The 24,199-nt window shown below is 36.2% G+C and overlaps 1 protein-coding gene across 2 annotated transcripts in view; it reads left to right on the forward strand.

Moving 5' to 3' along the window:
• The window catches only part of MSR1 (macrophage scavenger receptor 1), a 65,038-nt gene that overhangs the window by 17,561 nt on the left and 23,278 nt on the right, over nt 1–24,199 (forward strand). For both annotated transcript variants that reach the window (XM_063077460.1, XM_063077461.1), the window contains exons 5-7: nt 228–308; nt 4,134–4,214; nt 11,354–11,407. In XM_063077460.1, coding sequence (XP_062933530.1) covers nt 228–308; nt 4,134–4,214; nt 11,354–11,407 — 216 coding nt within the window. The remainder of the gene's footprint in view (nt 1–227; nt 309–4,133; nt 4,215–11,353; nt 11,408–24,199) is intronic.

Raw genomic sequence — 24,199 nt, forward strand, 5'->3', positions numbered from 1 at the left:
TTAGGCACACATAAATATTTAATAAATGAATAGTTTTGTTTGTTTGTTTGTTTTTTGTTTTTTTTATCTAGGGCTATGTCATTCTTATCAGTATAGGGCATTATACTACTCAATAGCAGAGTAGCCCTCCATGATAAAACACTTTAGATTTCCTTACATAGCTGTCTTGACAAATTCATTTTACTTATGCTCTGCAACTATGACCAGTCATTGTGTTTTTTTTAAAGGTCCTCCTGGGCCCCCAGGTGAAAAAGGAGATAGAGGTCCCACTGGAGAAAGTGGTCCACGAGGCTTACCAGGTCCGAAAGGTATGGTAATAGTAACTATTTAATCATGTGCTATGAAGCTAGGTAATACACATCTACGTGCACGTGTGCGCGTGCGCGTGCGCGTGCATGTGTGTGTGTGTGTGTGTGTGTGTGTGTGTGTGTGTGTGTGTGTGTGTGTGTGTGTGTGTGTGTGTGTGTGTGAGGGAGGGGGGTATTAAGTACTCTAGCAGCCTAATCATATAATATGCTGAATGGTAAACATTGACCCTTGATTTTTGAAGAAAATTAAATGCTTTAGCCAGAGTCACCACATGGAGTTATTCTTGAGCCTCAGGAGTGTTGTCTATAACATAGTCTGCAAACACTGTATGGCAAACCCAGCTTTTTGTCACATATGAAGGAAAATACAAACCTCATCTTTGCATTGAATACATTTGCAAGTTATCTGCTTTTTAAGATACCAAAGAAGAATGCATTAATATGAGTCAAGGGCAAATTGGATTATATTTCTTATATGGGTGTCGTCCTTCACTGAATGTATCTATTGAAACTCCCAAAATCTAAATGCAAATATTGACTAAAATATAGATGCCTTTTGCTGTCAGCCAGTCTGCATTTTACATAGAGCAAAATTGTTTCATATTATTTTCCTCTGTCAATGTTGTAGTCTTGAAAGCAATATTTTGAAAGGAGATAATAGAAGACAGAAAAGGAGAAAGAGCATGAACTTATCTTTGCTCTTAAAAAAATAAAAAAGACAGTAACAATAGCATGATTATCATGTTACTCTTGGCTAGAAATCAAATCCCCTGCATGCTGTTTGAAAGTAGGCATGATCTAATTATAACTGTGCTGCCAAAAAAGTCTAAATACCATGTATTTCATCCTTTTTTTTTTTTTTTGTCTTTTGATTATATGAGATGGTCTTTCTGATCAATGTATTTACTAACCGAGGTTACATCAGAAAAACGATTTTTTTAAATAAAAAGTACGAATTTGACACCTGCCTGGCCTTTACATCCTTATGCTTAAAAAATAATTATAAAGTTTACATTAAAAAAGATTTTAGGGTTGGCTGGGTAGCTCAGTTTGTCAGAGTGTGGTGTTATAACACCAAGATCAAGGGTTCAGATCCCTTTACCTGCCAGCCACCAAAAAAACCGAAAAAAAGATTTTAGAAGTGTTTTTAAAGACCACACACACACACACACACACACACACACACACACACACGGGTACTTCAAAAAGTTCATGAAAAAATATAAGTAGAAGGCAATATGAATATTTCCATGAACTTTTTGAAGACACCTTGCTCATGTATATATGTATATGTGAGGGGTCTTTAAAACGTTCGTGGAAGGATTCATATTATCTTTTAATTCAATTTTTCCACAAAAAAACTGATGACGCAGAGATGAATAATGCATCCAATGTACAGATGTGCAGGGAGATTAAATGACTTGCTTGAGGTCAGTCAGCAGCTGGTACGTGGCAGAGCTAGTATGTGAGGCCAGGTGGGCATGGCTGTAGAGTCCACACTTGTCTTCTAGACCACAGAAAGAAGGCTGAACAGAATGTGGGGAACCTAGGATAAGAGGACAATGATCAGTCCAGCCTTACACAAGAGATTTGATCTCTCTGGTCTTATGGTCCTGCCTCCAGAAAATAATAGACTTGGATGGAATGATGTCTAAGGTCTCTTGGAACTCTAACATTTCATGGCTGAGATTCTGTATAATTGTACTTATACTGCCTGTGAGTAAGTAACAGGTGCCAAATCCTTTCCCTTTGCCACAGATTATTGTAGAAAAATAGCCAATTGCCACTTACAAGGGGCTAAGATAATCTGGTCTCCTAGAATAAAATTCAACAGTGGTGCCACATTTAGAGGCCACATTTTCAAACATCTTTAAACAAACAAGTCTCATAATTCTATAGGCTTTGTAGAGTCTGGTAAACATCTCCCCTAATAGAGGGCTAATGATCAACTGATTGCTATGTGCTTCATTTATGGATTTATTTGTTTACCCCTTGAAAATGTGCCACAATTAGTAGTTGATCACCTGCATTCTGTCACTGTACTGTGCTTGACAGCCCATCATAGGAGAGGCCATTTCTCATCCCGTCTCTAAAGCAGGCCCAAGCCATTGTCTATTACATTTCCCAGTTTTTCTAAAGTTATAACTACCAGAATTGCCTTCTTTATGTATTTGTTGCCTATCTCACCATCTGTCTCCTTACTGTTTCTCCACACTGGAAGATCTGTTTGGATAAGGTCATTTTTAACTCCAGGAATGTACAAAGACTAGCACAAGATGTGTGCTCAATAAGTATTTGTTGAATTAATAGAGAAAATAGTAAAAATGGGAGTCATTTGTGAGTGACATTCTGTAAAGACTGGGAGAATGTTTTAAATTTTTTTTTAAGTGAGAGAATAGTGTCAGTGTTTTTATTTGTAAATTTGAGTGACAGATCTCAATCGCTCCAAGTGCAGAGGCCTGACTACTTTGCTAATACAAGTACAGTGAAAGGAGGTCTAAGTATTAATCTATCAGTTTGTCCTGAGAACAGATGTTAGGTCTTTTTGGAGCTGTATACTATGAATTCCAGCTAATATATACTCTGAAGTACAATAGTATAAACTGAGCAATTACATTGAGTTGAAATGTCCTGCCTCTACTATATTTGTAAACATAATTTATAATTATTTTGCTTTGAACATCTGCTTGGTTTTTGTTGGAATCAAAATTTTACATTGGGTTGAATAATATTTCTTAACTTTTTAGAATAATATACTTCTTAAATTGAACATTTTTTTAGAGGACTGTTAGCCTAATTTTAGGTGCCTATAAGAATGAATCTCAAGAAAAAAAATTTGATGAATTAAATATGTATAATCCTTGTCTCCTGAAACTTGCAAACTAAGGGTGATCTTCTAAAAGGTTGATATTGTAAAAAGATGTATAATCAATTTTTAGAATGTTTCTTCTCAAGAAGTCAACCAAAAATTGAATGAATGGGATCTTTGTGGTATGATAATGACACTTAAAAGAAGATAAAATAAGACAATTCAGCTATTTTACAATAGTTTATCTTAAACCTTTGAACTCCAGGATGAAATATTTCATTTCATAAGAATATAACATTTGCTTTTATATGCAGTTTTTGTGGTCACCACAGAGATATGGGGTAAAAAGGAAAAAAATGGCCATTTTCAGTTTTCATTTAAGCATGTAAAACCTTAGATTTGTGTATGTAGTAAATCTGTGTATTGTATGTGTGTATGTATTTGTGTGTGTGTATATATATATATTTACATTACTCGGGATTACATATGGAATATAGAATATGTTTTACATATGGAATATGGAAAAACAGGTTCATGAGAGATAAAGTTATATATTCCAGAACTAGGACACCAACTTTTTATAAATACTCTGATACTTTTTATTGTGTAAGTTGTCCTTTTTCAAAGGCAAATTTTAAGAATTCAATTTTCAGCTTATACATTTCAAAGTTACCATTTCAGCTGCAGCAAAATTCTGTTATTTGACAACTTCTGATTGACTACAGAAGCCTTGTGGTTAAAACTCTAAGATTTATTTTTTCTCATGTGCTTTTATTTCTGCTAACAATATGTTATTTACTGAATATATGCAATGTACTAAATGTACTAACGTTTATGTTTATTGCTTATATTGCCTTTCAATGGCACACATGAAATTTTAGGAAAGATAAGATTACTCCATTTGTAGATTCATCTGTTTTATATTCATTTATGAAACTAGATTCTTCCATCACACTCTCAAATCTATATGCAAAGTGAATTATTACCCACTTTTTTTTTCTTCATTAACCATCTAGGTCCTCCAGGTCTTAAAGGTGATCGGGGAGCAGTTGGCTTCCCTGGAAGTCGAGGAGCCATAGGACCAGCAGGAAGGCCAGGTATTGTGATCATGTGCAGTTTTTTTTTTTTTTTAATTATGTAAAAGAAACAACAGATCATAGATTTTTTTTCAAATTCTTGGATAACAAAAATATATTCATCATAGTGTGAATGGTAGCATTCACATGCAGTTTATTTTGTGGCCTAAAGCATTTTGAAACTTATTTCTATCCACCTGAAGAAAGTTTCTATGTCTCGAAGGAAAATAGTTCAAAACAAATGAACACAGGATTTATAAACTCTACACAATCATAAATCATTGTGAAGAATGGTATCTACCTTTGGACAAAAAAGAGAGGAAAGACAGGCAAAGAAAAACAAATAAACAAGGTATAAATACCACTTTAACCACAACAGTCCAAATCCTGTTAAGTTACAGTTAGCAAAATACAGGTAGGCCTGAAATCCTATACTATGCGAAATAAGCTACCCGCTACTATTTATTCATGCTGAATAATCAACATTGTTCAGCACTCTAAATATCAACATTTGCTCACATGATAATATTATTTTCATTGGTTATGCCAGTAGCTTAAGCTTGAATTGTGAACTTTGCATAGCAATTTTAGAAGGGGGAAGGCGTTTTATTTCCTAATTTCAAAGTGAATTATTATCAAGAAAATAGGATGCTGAGGTATTTTTTAATGGATCTTATTTCTTAGAGCAGTTTAGGTTTATAGAAAAATTGTGCAGAAAGTACAGAGAGTTCCCGTATACCACCCACACACAGTTTCCCTTATTATTAGTATCTTGCATTAGTGTGGTACATTTGTAACAATTAATGAACCTATACGGACACACTATTATTAACTAAAATCCATAGTTCACATTAAAGGCCACTCGTGTTACATATTTTATGGGTTTTGGCAAGTGTATAATGTCATGCATCCATCATTATGGCATTATACGGAATAGTTTCAATGCCCTAAAGATCACCTATGGTCTACCTACTCATCACCAACCCTCTCACCTCCATTCCCACAAACCCCTGGCAATCATTGATCTTTTTACTGTCTCCATAGTTTTGCCTTTTCCAGCATGTCATATAGTTGGAATCTTATAGTATGTAGTTTTTTCCGACTGGCTTCTTTCATTTAGCATTATGTATTTTGGGTTCCTCCACGTCTTTTCCTGGCCGGATTGATAAATTCTTTTTATTTCTCAATAACATTCCATTTTATGGGTTTAACACAATTTGTTTATCCATTCCCCTACTGAAGGACATTCTGGTTGTTTCCAAGTTTTGGAAATTATGAATAAAGTTGCTATACGCCTTTATGTGCAAGTTTTTGTATGTAAAATAGTTTACCTAGAAGTACAATTGCTGGGTCACATGGTAAACTACGTTTACTGCTAAAATGTTTTCCAAAGGGACTCTACCATTTTGCATTCCCACCAGCAATGAATGAGGATTCCTGTTGTTCCACATGCTCACCAGCATTTGGTGGTGTCAGTGTTCTGGATTTTAGCAATCATTATAGGTATGTTGCAGTATTGCTGATAATAACAGTGTTTATGAACTGTGTCAATGTCAATCAGGCTTGGAGAAAAATCAGCTAGCCACAAATAAGGAATCTGTAATTAGTCTCCACTAGAGACCTGATTACCTGAACTGGGTGGTGTATCTATGTATCAGCCTCTCTAAAACTGTCTAGCTTTTTTTTTTTTTGTCTTTTTTGTGACCGGCACTCAGTCAGTGAGTGCACCGGTCATTCCTATGTAGGATCCGAACCCGTGGCGGGAGCGTTACCGCGCTCCCAGCGCCGCACTCTCCCGAGTGTGCCACGGGCTCGGCCCAAAACTGTCTAGCTTTAATCAGCCTCTTTTGGCAAAATGGAAAAAAGCGTTCACATTTGCTAATTTGTTTGAAGTTATCTACATTCAGGAATTGCTGAATTTCCCATATGGGTGATTTGTCTCTAATAGATAAATATTTTTAAAAATCTTAAATTTGACACAATTTTGAAGCTACGTATAAATTCCAAGATAATTCAAAATAATTCTGTGAAGTGAGATAAAATATTTTATCTATACTCTAAGTTTAAATTTAGAATAGTGTATCAGCCTGTGATCTATCTCAAATAATAGTGGTCATTTAGTATCCCTGGCAAAATCATGGTATGATTTTGTTTTGGACTCTTTATGATCCGATGTGTTTGTAACTTCCTTTTTACACTAAATCATGAGAATTGTTTTTATTTATTTATGGACAAACTTGTGTATATTTATTATGTACAACATGTTGTTTTGAAATATGTATATACTGTGGGCTACATATGCATTACGTCATATACTCGTTTTTTGTAGTTCATTAACTTTAAATCTGGATATCACTATAAGATCTGACTTAAACAGAGTTACTAATGTGTCTTTCTAGAAAGTCTACCTAAAAATGGTAAAAGTAGCAGAAATTTTAGGAATGTTAAGAAGGCAAAAAGTTCAAGAAAGAGCATCCCATGTTTATTTTCTCTCCTGCTCCTCTTGTCTTCCCCACCCCACCCCCTTCCTTCTACACAGAGTAAGTGTACACTGCATAGAGAGGGCACAATGTTGGATACAGGAAAATGAGAGGTGCATGACACACAGACCTTCACTGATAAGATATACAAACATGACAAGGGGAAGGGAAGAATGTGTACGTTCTCCGTGCAAAGCATATCTATAAAGTAGAACATTTACAATAAGATCTGACATACTGTATTTACTTCAGAAATTTAACTGAAGTGTATAATCTTACATGTCTTCAGAATCTCTAGAAGACTCTGTATTAACTTTGTTTAAAAAAAAAAAAAAAGACCATCCAGCATGCAAATAATGTACTTCTGTCCAGTCAGCCTCTCAGAGGCAATTCAAAGTGATGATTTTTCCTTAAGGATGAGTTATGGTCATTTTTAGGAGTATCTAAAACTACAGACCAAAAATGATTCATTTATTTATTCAACAAACATTTACTGAACATTTTCTCTGTGCCATTCATGGAGTTATCCATAGATAATTGAATATATAGGTCTGGAGTTCAGAGGAGAGGCCAGAGATAGAAAGAGCAAGTTGCAGCTATGATCAGATAAATGTTCACTGGAACATTTTAATAGGATTTTAAAAGGATTTCTTAGGTTGAGAGTGAGAAGGAGGTAAAAAGAGAGGGGGGCTAGGATCAGCTTTAAGTAGTTCCAGTACTACAGGCTGAGGGGTAAGAGCAGAGCAGCAGTTTGAACAGAAGCAGCGGGAGTAACAATGTGGTGTGAAAGAAGCCAAAGGCAGAGGGAGTTTCAAAAGGTGTTCACGTCATGCAAAGTTTCCCGAAAGCTCTGTGCATTTGTTGATTTGGGGATGTTACCTCTGTTTAAAGCAGTTCCTGTGGGGCAGGGTGGGGTGGAAACCAGATCCAGGTGTGCTCAGAGCCAGAACAGGTAGGTGGTGGGGACTGCAGATAGGGGCAGAGCCAACTCTCTCCTTATGCAGAGATGGAGAAAGAAATGAGCTTTTGTTTGTTTTGCTTTTTCATTTGATTTGTTTTCCTTTGAAGGAGAGATTTGAATACTATGTAAATGCTGATGGGAAAATAAAATAGAGAGGAGGTTGGAGGGTAAAAAGATAGTGTAAGGTCAATGAGAAGGTGGAAGGTGAAGAATTCAGAGAAGTATTAAGCTTTTGAGGGAGAATGGTCACAATTTAAACTGAAATAGCTAAAAAAGAGAGGAGGGGCCACACCTTCCTACCAAAAGTTTGTCTGGGCTAATTCAGGCATGCACGTGAAAATGTCCTGCATCATAGAAGCGGCACTAAAAATGCTCAAAATAGTTATGTCATTGAAACACCTCCTCTAACATTCTTTACAGTTAGAATGTCAGTATACTACTTACCATCTACTTCTCATTTTTCAATGGCTTTCAGAAATATGTTATTTTTGATTAAAGAGTAATGTGTGTGACAGGAGAGGGTTAACTCCAGGTTTTGTCCAAGCCCTTGGGCTCATTTTTAACCAAAGATGTCATTCTAAAGGAGCAATACACTCCTATTCTCTAGAAAGAATGTGTTTGGTATTTTCAAGTGTGAGAAAAGATTTCTAAGTGTCCTCTGGGAGGACATCTCTCAATTATACTAAAATGATATAAAACATTTGTTTGTTATTTATTATAAGAAGATAAAAAGTTGTGTTTTACCGTCTTTAAGAGAAAATGTCATAGTGGTGTAAGAAAAAAAAAAACAAAATAAAAAATAAAACTAATTTTATGCTTGTAGGATCCTAGAGCTATAAGGACCTTAAGTGGGTCAGTGCTCTGAATTGAGCATTTCTAGTCTCAAATATCCAAGACAAATCACTGTGTGAAAAGACTTCCAAGAATAATTCAGTCTCTTTCTCTTTTCTAATTGTGAAATTAATGCTGAAATGATGAAATTAAGCATGTTTATTATATTTTCTTCTCTTAAAGGAAATGGAAATGATCAATTACACCTTGTTTTAACTCTCCCTTATCGTTTTTTTTTTAATTTCTTAAGCTTTTCCTCTCGAGCAAACTGAAAATTTGGTATTATACCTCATAAAGGGATACCATCAAAAAAATCAGAAAGGTTTTGGGTACTTTATACTAACTAAATGATTTTTGCCAATTTAAGAATACATGAAATGACTCACACACAATTAAAAAGTGAATATAATGATATAAAGTATAATCACATTATGCAAAACAACTAGCAACTTAGAAATTCTCTTTATAATACTCTGATAATGAATGGTTGGCATTTTGTTAAATCTTCAAAAAAAATTTCAGTTGGAAAATTATACTTTTTGAGTGCCCCAAGTCTCATGCTACTCATTAATATATTATGTTTTTTTAATTTGGTAAATTAGGAGCCAAAAGTCTTCTATAAAAGGTACATAAGAGCAAATGTTCAAAACAAAACACAAATGAAGACAAAGTAAACTAGAGAAACCAAAAATAGGTAAATAAATACATATTAACACTGAGTTCCTCAACCAACTTTACAACAAAAAAACAAGTAACCCAATTAAAAAATGGGCAAAGGTTCTCAATAGGCGTTTCTCAAAGGAAGATATACGAATGGCCAACAGACACATGAAAAAATGCTCAACATCACTCAGCATTTGGGAAATGCAAGTCAAAACCACACTGAGCTACCCTCTCACCCCAGTTAGGATGGCTAAAATCCAAAAGACTGTGAATGATAAATGCTGGCGAAGTTGTGGAGGAAAAAGGAACTCTCATAGGTTGTTGGTGGGACTGCAAAATAGTGCAGCCTTTATGGAAAATGGTTTGGAGGTTCCTCAAACAATTACAAATAGATCTAACATATGACTCAGCTATTCCACTGCTGGGAATGGAAATCATCATGTTGAAGGGATACCTGTACTCCAATGTTTATTGCTGCTCTATTTACAATAGCCAAGAGTTGGAACCAGCCCAAATGTCCATCATTGGTTGACTGGATAAGAAAACTGTGGTATATCTACACAATGGAATACTATTCTGCTATAAAAAAACAATGAAATACTACCATTTGCAGCAACATGGATTGACTTAGAAAAAATTATATTAAGTGAAATGTCAGGCACATAAAGAGAAATACTGCATGTTCTCACTTATTTGTGGGAGTTAAAAATCAATCAGTAAATAAATATACAAATGGTGGGGGGGAGGAGGGGGAAGAAGACACAACAATCACAACAATTCCTTGAACTTGTTAAGACAAGTGAACAGATATGATGTTGATGGAGGGGGAGGGGGGAGAGGGAGGGAGAAAGAGGAATTGGTAAAGGGACATGAAAATCAACTACATTGTATATTGATAAATAAAAATAAAATAAAATAAAAGTGAACTTAGATTTTTTTTAAAAGTTCTCTCTCATTCACTGAGAATGAAATTGCAGAGAGCAGATTCTAGCCAAGCTTTGGGAGATGAGAAACAGACATAATAAGAGCCACCATCTCTTACATGCACCTCTTATGGACATGGTGCTTTGTGAACTTTGTTGCTAATTTTCAATGCAAGTCAAATGAAATGCATTATTTTTTCATTTTATAGAAGACTAACCTTTGGCTCAGAGAGTCTTAAAGACTTGTCCTGAGCCACATACCTAGTGAGTGGCAGTGCAAAATAATTAAAGCCAAAGGTTTCAAAATTATAATAATTCCAAAGTTCATGATTTTTAAACTACGTCCTCTCAATTCTTAGATGAAAGGGTGGAGGTTCTGGATTTTGTTGGGGGGGAGGAATCAAGAACATTAACAAAGACTTCGACTTAGAGACAGAAAGCAGTAGGATCAGTCCTACATTTATGCCAAGAAAGTAGTCACTTGCACATAAGTACCTGATGGCTGTTGGAAGAATTAATAAGCAAGAACAGCACCACTCTCGTGAGATGAAATTGTCACCATTAAAATCTCTTGTTGGTACTAAAAGAACATCTCCTGGAAACCCCTCTAAATAAATGGAACTGTGGGCGACGTAGCAATCCATTAGCAAAGACCAAGGTCTAGTAGTGTTTCCACATCAATTCGAAACCCTGATCCTCATATAAAATGATAATATTTGTACCACCATCCTGTGTAAATGCATGAGGTTTCTCAAAACCAAAAGTGACCCAGCCTCGAGGTTTGAATGTCCCACAGACCTTCCCACCTTCCCCTAAGACTGAGGTCATCAGAATCTCAGCACTCCCAGAAATTCATTCACAGCCCAGTCTCTGGGGTGCTCCCACCATAAAGAAATGGAAAGCGATATAGATAAGTTGTAGTGGAATAGAAGAGGAAGGTTTCCAGTGAGATGGAAGACACTGGGCTTCCTAGGGGTGGGAGGAAGGTAGAGTAAAAGGAAGAGCAGGAGAGGAGGGTGAATAAACACAAAACAAACCACTTACACATCAGCTTTGCCTCTTTTAGAAAAATGGGACATTTAATGCCCTTTTAAATAATTTGAGACAGCACAATGCCAGGTTCGTAATAGGACTTCACAAGTGATAGCTATCATTATTATTCTCAACATTGTTATATTTCAGTGTCTGTATATTGTTATACATTGATATTTTAGATTACCTAGTGATGTCCTGTCTCCATTTAAAGCAAGTATTGTGAATTGCCCTGGTTTTAAAAAAATATTTTGTTTTCTTTTTTCAAAGGAAATCCTGGACAAAAAGGCCAGAAGGGGGAAAGAGGGAGTGGAAGCTTATTAAGTAAGTTTGCAGTTTCTTGTTTTGGGGGTGCATTTTTGGAATAAGGTTGTGATAATAGTGGTCTGGACTTGAGCTAAATGTTGACACTTCAGCATTGATCGCAGAGATCCTATGGACGCCAACCACAGTTCTCTACAAATAACATATGGTAGCTGGAGTAAAACAAATAGATTAAATTATACAATTCTTTCAGTCTTCCTTATCCATTTCTATTTTTTGTGTGGGATGAGCACTATTTTCCAAAAATTCCGCATAGAAATTAGTTCAATTATCAAGTTAATTTCTACCCACTGAGGGCAAAATCAAACTTCTGAATAGAAACAATTACAGCCTCCTTACCCACTAACATTAACTGAAACCTTACATGTAGGAATGTGGGCAACCTAAGAACCTGACAGATTCTCTGATGGCCGCTGTTTTTAATTTTGTTTTATTTTACTAAAAACCTGAAAGAGTGGTATTGTATTCCATGTCCTAAATAGATTTGACAACAGGGATTTTTGCCAATGAAATGCTGACCTCATGCTGCAATGCAGAGAATCTCTAAATTGGATCTTCAAAACTAAATATAAGATGAGATGTCTGTGATTTGCCATGCCGTTAAGTCAATAAGCCAATGGTTGTATGTCTAGGCTGAATCCACGCTGATACAATGAAAAGTTATGAAGACAAATGAGAAATCCCCACTTGACTCCTCAGAATAAAAGGTGCCTCCCCTTGAATTCCCAGGAGGAGCTACCTGTGAGATGCATGTGTGTCTGTGGGAACAGATGGTGCAGACATAGCAGTTGTAATCTTTACTCACCAAGGATTGGTTTTAGATAGATTATGGTAAATACTTCGGTATATCAAAATCGAGCAGTTTTTAGTTGCTATCATTGTTTAAAAAGATACAATAGCAATTTCTCTGCCTTGGCAAAAATAATTGTAGTGTGTACAGATGCCACATTTAGACAACACAGGGCTGTCATTGTGAATACAAGGCATTAGGGTGTGGTGTAACCATGATGTTTTCAAAGTTTAATGTAGTGAGTGTATTGTGTATCCTCTCAGAGTTCTTTAATGTTACCTACAACTATTATTGTGTCCATTTATTCTTTAATCTAGTCAATTTTGCCTGCACTGTACTTTTTACTCCAATTAGTCCCCTGTCTCCTTTTCACGCCAATTCTTCTCAGTTAAGCTCCTCTTGTAACTTTCTCTTCCCTATCTTTATGCTTATTTTTATCTTTCTCTCTCCCTTTACTTTATCTTTTGTTCTTCTTTATCTCCTTTTCCTGAGGCTTTTTCTGAGCTTCTAAGCATCAACTCTAAATCAAGTTTGGCAAATAAGGAACTTCTTTCTTTTTTAGTCTGTAAGCTGAGCATTCACACTGACTTCTGTTACCTGAGGTTATCAAATGCTTTGAACATTTTTTTCAGATATGTTCAGAAATGTTTTGGTTACAGATATTTTCATGACTGTTTTGGAGTTTATACACATGCTTTCTTTGAGAAAGCAATAAGAAAGGTGTTTCTGTGCATTAGTGTATATAGCCTCCAGATTCCCCTCTGTGCCTTCCCCATGGAGAATGTATAACAACTCCGCAATATTTCAAAAAGAGACAAAGAATAATGTGCATGTACATCTAATATAGTGTGTTCTTTTTTTCCTTGTTTTAAGTTAATATGCCAGTTATCTGTTTATATCATTTCATATTGCTCCACCTCTTTTTTCTCAATGGCTACACATTACTATATTTTACAGCTATATCATAATTATCATAACATAGTCATTCAGTCTCCTAGTCCTGACTTTAATGATGTTTATTTGCTTTTGTCTGGTTTTAATAAATAATGCTACATTCAACATTCTCATATGTGATCTTGTGGGAATACCTTTTTTTCCCTTTTAATTTTTATTGATGTACATATTCATGGGGCACAGAGGTGACCGTCAGCCTGTGCCCAAGATGTGATGATCAGATCAGAACCATCAACAAGCCCACCACCTCAAATTGCAATTATTCCCCGTGTCCCCATCCATCCTATCCCCAACCACCCTCCACCCACACCCCGTGACCCTAGGTCTTTTCTGTCCCTATGCAAATCCAACACACCACTGTGTTCTGTCTTTCCTTCCTTCTCTCTTAGCTCTCACTTATGAGTGAGGATACGCAAAATTTTTCCCTCTGTGCCTGGATTATTTCACTTAACATAATTTTTTCCAAGCTCATCCATATGGCAGTGAATGGCAGAATTTCATTCTTTTTTTATGGCTGAGTAATATTCCATAGAGTATATATACCACACTTTCCCTATTCAGTTGTCCATCCGTGGACAGTTAGGTTGTTTCCATATCTTGGCTATTGTAAATAGACCTGCTTTGAACATAGGAGTGCATGTATCCCTTTGGCAGGATGATTTCCATTCTTTTGGGTGTATAGCCAGAAGTGGGATTGCTAGATCTTATGGCGGTTCTATCTGTAGTTGTTTGAGAAACCTCCATACTGTTTTCCGTAGTGGCTGTACTAATTTACAGTCCCACCAACAGTGCAGAAGAGCTCCCCTTACTTTGCATCCTCACTAGCATTAGTTGTTCTTAGTATTTTTGGTTATAGCCAGTCTAACTTGTGTGAGATGATATCTCAAAGTGGTTTTAATTTGCAGTTTCCTGATAATTAGTGATGTTCAACATTTTTTCAAGAACCTGTTGGCCATTTATTTGTCTTCCTTTGAAAAAATGTCTATTCCACTCCTTTGCCCATTTTTTAATAGGGTTATTTGTTTTTTACTGTGTAGTTGTTTGAGTTCCTTGTATATTCTGGATATTAATCCCTTGTCAGATGTACAGGTTGCAAATATTTTCTCCCATCCTGTAGGCTGTCTTTTCACCCTGTTGATTGTTTCCTTTGCTGTTCAGAAGCTTTATAGTTTGATATAATGTCATTTATTTTTTCTTTTGTTGCTTGTGCTTTTGGAGTCATATTCATAAAGTTTTTGACCAGTCCTACTTCCTGAAGTGTTTGCCTTATATTTTCCTTTAGTAGTTTTACAGTTTCAAGTCTTATACTTATAAAATCTTTAATCCATTTTGAGTTGATTTTGTATATGGTGAGAGGTACAGGTCTAGTTTCATTCTTCTACATATGGATGTCCAATTCTCCCAGTATTATTTACTGAAGAGGCAGTCTTTTCCCCAGTGTATATTCTTGGTGCCTTTCTCAAACATCAGTTGGCTTTAAGTATGTGGGGTTGATTTCTGGGTTCTCTATTCTTCTGCTCCATTCGTCCAAATGTCTATTTTTGTACTGGTACCATGCTGTTTTTGTTACTATAGCTTTGTAGTATAATTTGAAGTCAGGTAGTGTTATTCCTCTGGCTTTATTGTTTTGCTCAGGATTGCTTTGGCTATTTGGGGGTCTTTTGTTTTTCCATATGAATGTTAGGATTGTTTTTTCTATTTCTGTGAGAATGTCATTGGTGTATTGCTGGTGACTGCATTGAATCTGTTGATCCCTTTGGGTAGTATGGACATTTTCACAATGTTAATTCTGTCAATCCAAGAGCATGAAATATCTTCCTACCTTTTTTTGTCTTTTAAAATTTTTTTTGGTGGTGATTTGTAGTTCTCTTTGTAGAGGTCTTTCAACTGCTTGGTTAAATTTATTCATGGGTATTTTAATTTTTTGATGACTACTGTAAATGGGTTTGTTCTCTTGATTTCTTTTTCTGCCAGTTTGTTATTGGAGTATACAAATGCTATTGATTTGGGGATGTTAATTTTGTACTGAAATTGTTAATCAGCTCTAAGAGTTTTTTGGTAGAGTCGTTAGATTTTTCTGTATATAGGATCATGTCATCTGCAAATAGGGGCAGTTTGATTTCATCTTTTCCCATCTGGATGCCCTATATTTCTTTCTCTTGCCTGATTGCTCTGGCTAGTACTTCCAATACTATTTTAAATAGGAGTGGTGAGAGTGGGCATCCTTCTCTTGTTCCCAGAATGATATTGGCAGTGGGTTTGTCCTATTTGTCTTTTACTATGTTGAGATATTTTCTTTCTGTAGTTAATTTGCTAGGAGTCTTTGTCATAAAAAGATGTTAAATTTTGTTTAATGCTTTTTCTGCATCTATTGAGATAATCATGGTTTTTGTACTTGATTTTGTTTATGTGGTAATCACATTTATTGATTTGCCTGTGTTTAACTATCCATGCATCTCTGGGATGAACCCCAATTGATCATGGTGTGTAATTTTTTTGATATGTTTCCATATTCTGATGGCTGGGATTTGTTGAGGATTTTTGTGTCTATGTCCATCAGAGACATTGGCCTGTAGTTTTCTTTGTTTGTTGTACCTTTGGTTTTGGTATCAGGGTGATGCTGGCCTCATAGAATGAGTTTGGGAGAATGGCCTCTGTTTCAAGTTCTTTGGAACAGTTTGAAGAGAATTGGTATTAATTCCTCTTTAAAGGTTTGGTAGAATTCAGCAGTAAAGCCATCTAGACCCGGGCTGTTCATTTTTGGGGGCGGGGGGGACTGCTGATTACTGCTTCAATGTCATTGCTTGCTATTTGTCTGTTCAGGTTTTCTATTTCTTCTTGGTTCAGTCTTGGTAGTTTGTATGTTTCCAGAAATTTACCTACTTCCTCCAGATTTTTTAATTTGTTGGCATATATTTGTCTGTAATAGTCTCTAATGATTTGTTGTATTTCTATGGTATCAGTTATAATGTCTCCTTTTTCATTTCTGATTTTTGTAATTTGGTTCTTCTCTCTTCTTTTGTTTTGTTAACCTAGCTATTTGTTTGTCTGTTTGTCTATCATCTTAACAGACCATCTTTTTGTTTCCTTGATCTTTTGTATCATTTTTTATGTGTGTATATCATTTAGTTATGCTCTGATCTTAATTATTTCTTTCCATCTACTAACTTGGGGACTGGATTGCTCTTTTCCTCAGTTCTTTGAGGTATTAGTTCATTTATTTTAAATCTTTCCATTCATTTGGTGTAACAGTTTATTGCAGTAAGCTTTCCTCTTAGTACTGCTTTTGTAGTATCCCACAGGTTGGTATGATGTGTCTTCATTTTCATTGGTTTCAAGAAACTTTTTGCTTTCCTGTTTAATTTCTTCCTGGACCAATAGGTCATTCAGGAGCCTGTTTTTTAATTTCCGTGTATTTGTATAATGTCCTGACTGTCACTTGTTATTGATTTCTACTTTTAATCTGTTGTGGTTTGAAAAGATATTTGAAATGACTTCAACTTTTTTTTTTTTTTTTTTTTTTTCTTTTTCGTGACCGGCACTCAGCCAGTGAGTGTACCGGCCATTCCTATATAGGATCCGAACCCGCGGCCACTGGGAGCGTCGCCGCGCTCCCAGCGCAGCACCCTCCCAAGTGCGCCACAGGCTCGGCCCGTGACTTCAACTTTTTAAAAAATTTGTTGAGACTTGATTTGTGACCTAACATGTGTTCTATCTGGGGGAATGTTTCACGTGCTTATGAGAACAATGTATATTTTGTAGCTGTTAGATGAAATGTTCTGTAGATATCTGCCATCTCCAACTGGTCTAAACAATAGTCTAAATACTGTGTTTCTCTGTTGACTTGTTGCCTGGATGATCTGTCCAGTGCAGAGAGAATGATGTTCAGGTCCCCCACTATAACCATATTGGGGTCTATCTCTTTCTTTATGTCTAGTAGTATTTTCTTTATATATCTCAGTGCTCTGGCATTGGGTACATATATATTTATGATTGTTATGTCTTCTTGCTTGATTTACCCCTTAATCATTACATACTGACTTCTTTGTTTCTTTTTATGGTTTTTGGTTTAAAGCCTATTTTATCCAATATAAGAATAGTTACTCCTGTTCATTTTGGGTTTCCATTTGAGTGGTATATATTTTTCCATCCCATCACTATTAGTCTGTGTGCATCTTTAGAGGGGAGGTGAGTCTCTTGAAGACAGCATATAGTTGGGTCTAGCTGTTAATCCAATCTGTCAGTCTGTGTCTTTTGAGTGGTTAGTTTAATTCATTTACATTTAGGGTTGTTATTGAGAGGTATTGTCTTGCTTCTGGCATTTTATTGCTTTTTGTATAGATATCTTAAATATCTATTATTCATTTTTTAACCTTTTATTATTTGTCTTCAATATTTTTTTTAGAGCTAGTAAGATTTAGTTTCTTTTTCCTTTCTTTTCTTTTCTTTTTTTCTTTTCTTTTCTTTTTTTTTTTTTTTTGTATTTGCATTTTACCAGTGGGTTTTGTCCTTTATTATGTATTCATGGTAGTGATTACTATTTTTTGGATTCCAGATGAAGAATTTCTTACAGGGTTAGTTGTGTGTGATGAACTCCCACAGTTTTTGTTTGTCTGAAAAATACACTATTTCTCCCTCATTTCTAAAGGACAGTCTTGCTGTGTATAGTATTCTTGGTTGGCAGAGTTTTTTTTTTTTAGTATTTTGAATATGTCATTTCATTTTCTTCTGGCCTGTAGAATTTCATTTGAGAAGTGTGCTGTTAATCTGATGGGGAATCCCTTATAAGTGACTCAGTGGTTTTCTCTTGCTGCTTTTAGGATTCTCTCTTTGTTTTTGAGCTTTGCCAGTTTGACTATAATGTTGGTCTCAGGGAGGATTTTTTGGATTGAATCTGTTTGGGTATCTTTGTGCTTTCTGGATCTGAAAGTTCTGTGTCTCTTCCTACACCTGGGAAATTTCCCATTATTATTTCATTTAATAGGTTTTCAATGCCTTTACCTTTCTCCTCCCCTTCTGGACCACCCATGATTCAGATGTTTGTGCACTTTAGGTTGTCTGCTAGCTCTCTTAGACTTTCTTCATTTTTTAAAAATTCTTTTTTCCTTTTTTTGTCCACCTGAGTTATTTCATAAGACCATCTTAGAGATCAGAAATTTTTCTTCTGCTTGCTATAATCTGCTATTTACACTTTGGTTGTGTTTTTCATTTCATTGAATGAGTCCTTCATTTCGAGGAGTTCTGCTACATTCTTTTTTAAGGTATCGATCTCTTCTTGCATATTCCCTGCTTCATGTCCTGTATATTTTTTCTCTTTTCATTGTGTCGTCTGGGTCTTCTCTTATCTCACTGAGTTTCCTCAAGATTGTTACTCAGAATTCCTTTTCAGTCATTTCAAGGGTTTCCTTTTCTATAGGGTCTGGTACTTGAGAATTACTATATTACTTTGGCAGTGTCATATTTTCTTGTTTTTTCATATTTCTAGTATCTCTACATTGGTTTCTGGTCATCTGGTAGATCAGTTGCTTTTTCTATTCCTCTGGAGTGGACTTGGAGGAGAAAGACTTTCTCTTATTTTTCCCAGCTCTTCTGGTGACTCTCCTTGTGTCAATATAGTCAAATATGTGCCAAGCCTCCTGCATAGTTGTCATGGCTGCTACCATGGTGGCAAGATATCTTTGCAGCAGTAGAAGCTGTGAGGGTGGTTGTTGTGGACCACCTACATAGAAGAGGTACAGGGCCTCCCTTGTCATGGTGGTGCTGGCTTCTGCCTTCTGTGCAGGCAGGGACAGGGTTTTTCCCTGCCTGAGCCTCCTCAGTCATGGCAATGCTGGTCTTGCCTTCTGTGCCTTGTGGGGATACTTTTTAATAGAGAATTTGCTAGAAGTAGAATCAATGGCTCAATGGTTATATACATTTTTCAATTTGATGAATTCTTGCAAATGACTCCAAAAAGGTTGTACCAACTTATGCTGCATTGAAATGCCTAATTACCTACATTATATTGAATTATTTTAATATACATTTTTAATAATTTTTATTCATGATTTAAATATAATAAAAATAATCATTGATTTCCTCTTTTATATATGTGTCAGGAGCAGTACAACTCCCTGATCATATTAGGGCGGGGCCCTTTTAAGATCAGGTGGGCTGGGCAGGACACCCTCTGCAGTAAAAAGGCCCTTCACCTCTGGACAAGTCATCAGCACAACAGACTTCCAAGATCCCTCTGTGGCTCCTCCAAACAACCTTGGTTCCCGAGTCGGCCCGGCTTCTACGTGGCTTCCTGTCCCGGTCTTTGGTGCTGTTGGGGCCTCTATTCCCATGCTCTGCCCTCTTTCTACTCTAACTACTCCATTATGACCCCTACCTCCCAGCACCCCTGGCCTGGACACCTCCCATGTACTGACTGGATGCTCCATCCAGTCCTCAAGTGCCGGACCAGGAGCCTCTATGCCCACTCACCTAGGGTCTTGCTTAACCCAATTTAATCAACTAGGTTCTAGTAAAAATCTCATGGATACTGATGATATGTGGGCTCTTTACATTCAAAACATTATTCTTAACCAGGGATAAGGATGACACAGAAGAAAATCCACTCATTCAATCATTAATTTATTAATTCAATTAGCATATATTCATTGTACACTTCCTGGAGCTAGACATAACAGTTAATAAGATAGATGTTGTCTCTGGCCGTACACATCTAATTGTCCCTGAGAGACATAGACAAATAAAGAGGCAATTACAATAAATCAGATCTATACTGGGGGAAGAACAGGGCTATATAGGTGTTTGGAGGTGATATTTGAATTCCTTACAATATTTTTTTTAATGGTTTTGATTTGCTTAGTTTACCTTTCTATCTTCTTACTCTCCAAATTACAGAATACTGTTTTTTCAAGTTTTAAAGTCAGGTCAAGTGGAACTTGGACTATTTATTTAACACATTTGTACCCAAAACAAAGCCAGTTTCCTTAAATTACCTGACCATTACAAACAAAAACATTCTGATCATGAAAAAAATAATGCTGATAATTTTTTATTCTAAAAAGCTTTCTGTATATTATGCTTTAAGTATTCATTATGGATCCTGGAGGGAAAAAAAATATTTTAGTAGAACTGCAGATATTTTGTGTAGGTGAGGAAAAGGAAGAAAATGAGGAAGGAGAAAAAGGCAAGAAAAGGCAGACAAAAAAAGAACAGGGAAAATGTGGATTCCATATTATTTTTTAGTGTCTCTTTACTGATTAACAGACTACATTTTCACAACTCTTCTTTCTTTCAAGTTTTAACACACAGTCCCAGGGTTCACACCATTAAGGTTCTAGTAAATTATATGTGGTACTCGTATGCTTATGTGTATCTCACCATTTCTATTCCCACCCCTATATAATGGACATGTAAACACTTACCTCACAGGGTTGTTGTGAGGGTCAAACAAAGATATTGTGTGTGTGAAGATGCTCTGTGAAATCATAAAGTGCTATAAAGATGGAAGGTACAGTTCACAGTGGTCTCTCTTAACTAGAACTGCTGATCCTCGCTGCTATAATGCAGCCATTTCAAGTCTGTGATCAGAATAGGAGTGAATGCAAAATGGAAATGCAAGAAGCCAAATAAATGTTGTGGACACAAAGAGAGATGCTAGAGAAAAAGATAAGATTTTTTATTAGATGGAGCAATGCAAATGTGACCAGATCGCAAATCAAGGAGTTTGAGCCAAAAAGAAGAGCATTAGTTTTAAATAAAAGGAACTACTAAACAGAGTGCAAGCCAGAGGCTAGAAGCTGTCAACAGAGGTCAGAACAAAATGTCAGACTGATAAAACAAAGTCCAGGCTCTGAGGATGAAGCACGAGCCAAACACACTGCTGGTGAGAAAGTTCGGAGAAGGGTTGAAACAAAGTGGAGTTGTCAGTGGTGCTCTGGTTCTGTGTTTATGGGACACCAAAATCTCCAGGAAAAGACAGGGAGAGGTGGCAAGGGGCAGGGAATCATCCAGTCATCCAAATCGTGCTCAATGTTAATGAACTAGCAACATGGAATAGCCAATTAAGGCAAATATGTAGAGATAAGTTGGATTTCTTTATGCATGGTTCAATTTGATAGGACTTTTTGTTCCACTCTGCACTGGAGGTCAGGTAGAGCATGAGAGACTCTCTTCTTGTGCCAGCAGGCCTTGGTCCACATTGGCCACAGAATGGCCCTGATCCCAGAAATCCTGGGAGACAGTTCCAGGGGATTCAGTTCACAAGTCATCTGACATCCCAGACTAAATATAGATTAAATGTGAAATACTAAACCAGACTTTCAAATTAGAAGAGAAAGTATTGTCTCTTTAGTCAAAAATAGAAGCTGATGCCTAGTCCAAATGCATAAATTCTATCAACTTTCATAATGTATAATGAAGAGAAAAAAAGCCTGCACTAAGCTCTAATCTAGTCACAATGGATTGTCTGATATGTTCTCACCTAACATGGAAGGGTAATTGTTTCAATCACTCAAAGAAATTCCTATCATACAATTAAACACTGTCTGAAGCTCTGTCCTAAATATTCCAATTACTAATGTGTGCTTTGTTAGTATTTTTTACTGTGCTTGGCTCATGCCCAATGAGACTATAAGTAGGATGTGAATTTTGAGTATCTTATTTTGAGATTCATACAATCATATGAGAAATCCATTTATCTCGGATTTGATTTCTACTGAAGACAGCTCAATCTTAAATGAATTCTGGTCTTTTTCAAAGCACTCAAATAATCAAAGTAAAGCCTTTTACTCCAATCACTAAATAATTATAATGAACATTTAGCAAACACTTGCTGTACACCAGGTACTAATGCATTATCACATCTAAATCCTCAGAAGAGCCTTTGGGGTAAGTACTACTATTATCCCCATTTTGTGGATTAGAAACTGAGGCTTATTGCTAATAAATGGAAGAGCAGAAACTCAAAGCTAGGTCTAGCAAACTCCAAAGTTCCTATGACTCCATTCCATACTCCCATGCTAGTTTAATGTATTTTTATACATAAATACCACAAATATGTAGTGTGGAGGGTGTGGGGGAGAAAGAGAGAGAGGAAGGAAGAAGAGAGAGAAAGAGGTTTATAATGAGCAATCTGATTTTCTAGAATGGGCCTAATAATCTGAAGACCCTAAAAAGATAAAAATTCTTATAGTAGATCAAATTCCAAAAAGACATTCTCAATAAATCTTTATTTGTTTATGTTTCCACCTTCGTAAGTACTCCAGCTATTGCCTCCCGGCTCTCCCCTAGGTATATTACTCATAAACATAGTCTTCCTGGAATGTTTGCAAAGCTCCCATTACCACTATTGAGAGTTACTTATGTGCACCAGGGGAAGAGATACCTGTTAATATCCTATTTCTACTTCAGTCACTGGCTCTGTTTCAACATTTTTCAGTATCATTTAGCTGATGTCTCTCTTCTTTTGTTGTGTCTCTTTTTTAACTAACTCCACAATGTGCTTTTCTCAGTAGCACTAGGTATAAGTTAGCAGAACAGAGTATACCTGAGCAGTGATGGCTCTAGGTAATTTTGACAAATGCTGCTCATTCTTGACAGCTATCTGGTGTTTAAAGCATTCCTTGATTCCACAAATTGTTGCTAAAAACATACAGCCTTCCATTAACACAATAAGCATGTTTCTTAATAGTGTGTATAGCTAATATGTCTTGTATATTGAAATAGAGATTTAAATCAGTAATGGATCCAGTGGTTGGTGCTTGTCCTGTTTAGTCCTTATTTCTGCGGGCTGTCATAGCCTGACTCTCAATAGAGTGCATTCAAAGGAAAAAAATCAATACAGCTCCAGCCAGGTCTTTCGAATTAGCAAAATTTGAAATTCATCCAGTATGTGCATGATTGCAGATGGAACAGAAAGACGCAACACACTACTACCTGTTCCTGCACAGCCTCTGAGAACTAAATGGCTTTCCTGCCCCTCACAAGAGGATCCTGGCTTCCTATTCTGCAGTGAGAAATTTAGCCTTCCACTAACATGAGATCATTTATTTTGTTCAAATCAAAGTACCTTCTGAGTACAGGTTTACAACCTATTACTTGCCCCCCTCAACATGGCATCTCTGGAAATGTGCTGCCCTTATGATGTGAATCTCAAGAGCAAATTTCCTGGAACAACCCAGTTAGCTTGCTTGCACATGAGGTGTCCAAGAAATCCCATCATTAGGGCTTAACCTATAGACTCTGAATCCTTTCCTGGGGTGCTACTCTTATTCCCATTTTCTGCTCCCCCTAAATTCTTATCCATATGCTGCATGATCCAGTTCAAAGTAGAACACCTGAATCCCAGGTATTTTAGGGAGCTATTTAAAGAAATTCTAATGTGGATTCTTTAGCTAAATGACCCTACTTCCTAATGATATTTTGTGTCATTCTGAATTTTCATTTCCTAGAAATGCTGAAAGACAGGTAAACCCCTTAACTGAATACAAATACTCAGTTTCTGTGCACAGTATTTTCACAAAAGCTCCACATGGATTACACATAGTCATTTGTCCATTATAAAATGACTATCTGTTCTATCACAAAATATCCTCCACTTCAAACTCACTCCTGATATAGTCTCACTTAATCTTGTTACCCACTACATTACCAGCACCTAGAAATACTATTTTTGCACCAAAAGAACATGTACTATATTAATCACAGAGTAACCAAAGGAATAAATTATTATTAATGTATTGAGGCATCAAAAAGGTCCTTAATAAATACTTTTGTAATTTTTTAATAAGAATCTTCTAAGCCTTCAAAGTAGATGGTTCAGTGACAAGTGATTATTTTTGAAAAAGAGGTTTCTGATGGGTTCCAATCACAACATAGCAGTATGGTGTATTAATTCCCAACTGTAAATTAAAGAAAAAGCTTTCCTTTTCAAGTTTATACTCACTGAAGTCCTCTATTTCTCCTTTTATTTGCAAATAACCAAAACCACAAAATATAAGTGAAAAAAGAAAAAGGAAAGTATATTTGTCTGCTTAGGCTGTCGAAACAGATTA

This window comes from Cynocephalus volans, chromosome 13 (assembly GCF_027409185.1).
Source record: "Cynocephalus volans isolate mCynVol1 chromosome 13, mCynVol1.pri, whole genome shotgun sequence".
Lineage (NCBI taxonomy): Eukaryota > Metazoa > Chordata > Mammalia > Dermoptera > Cynocephalidae > Cynocephalus > Cynocephalus volans.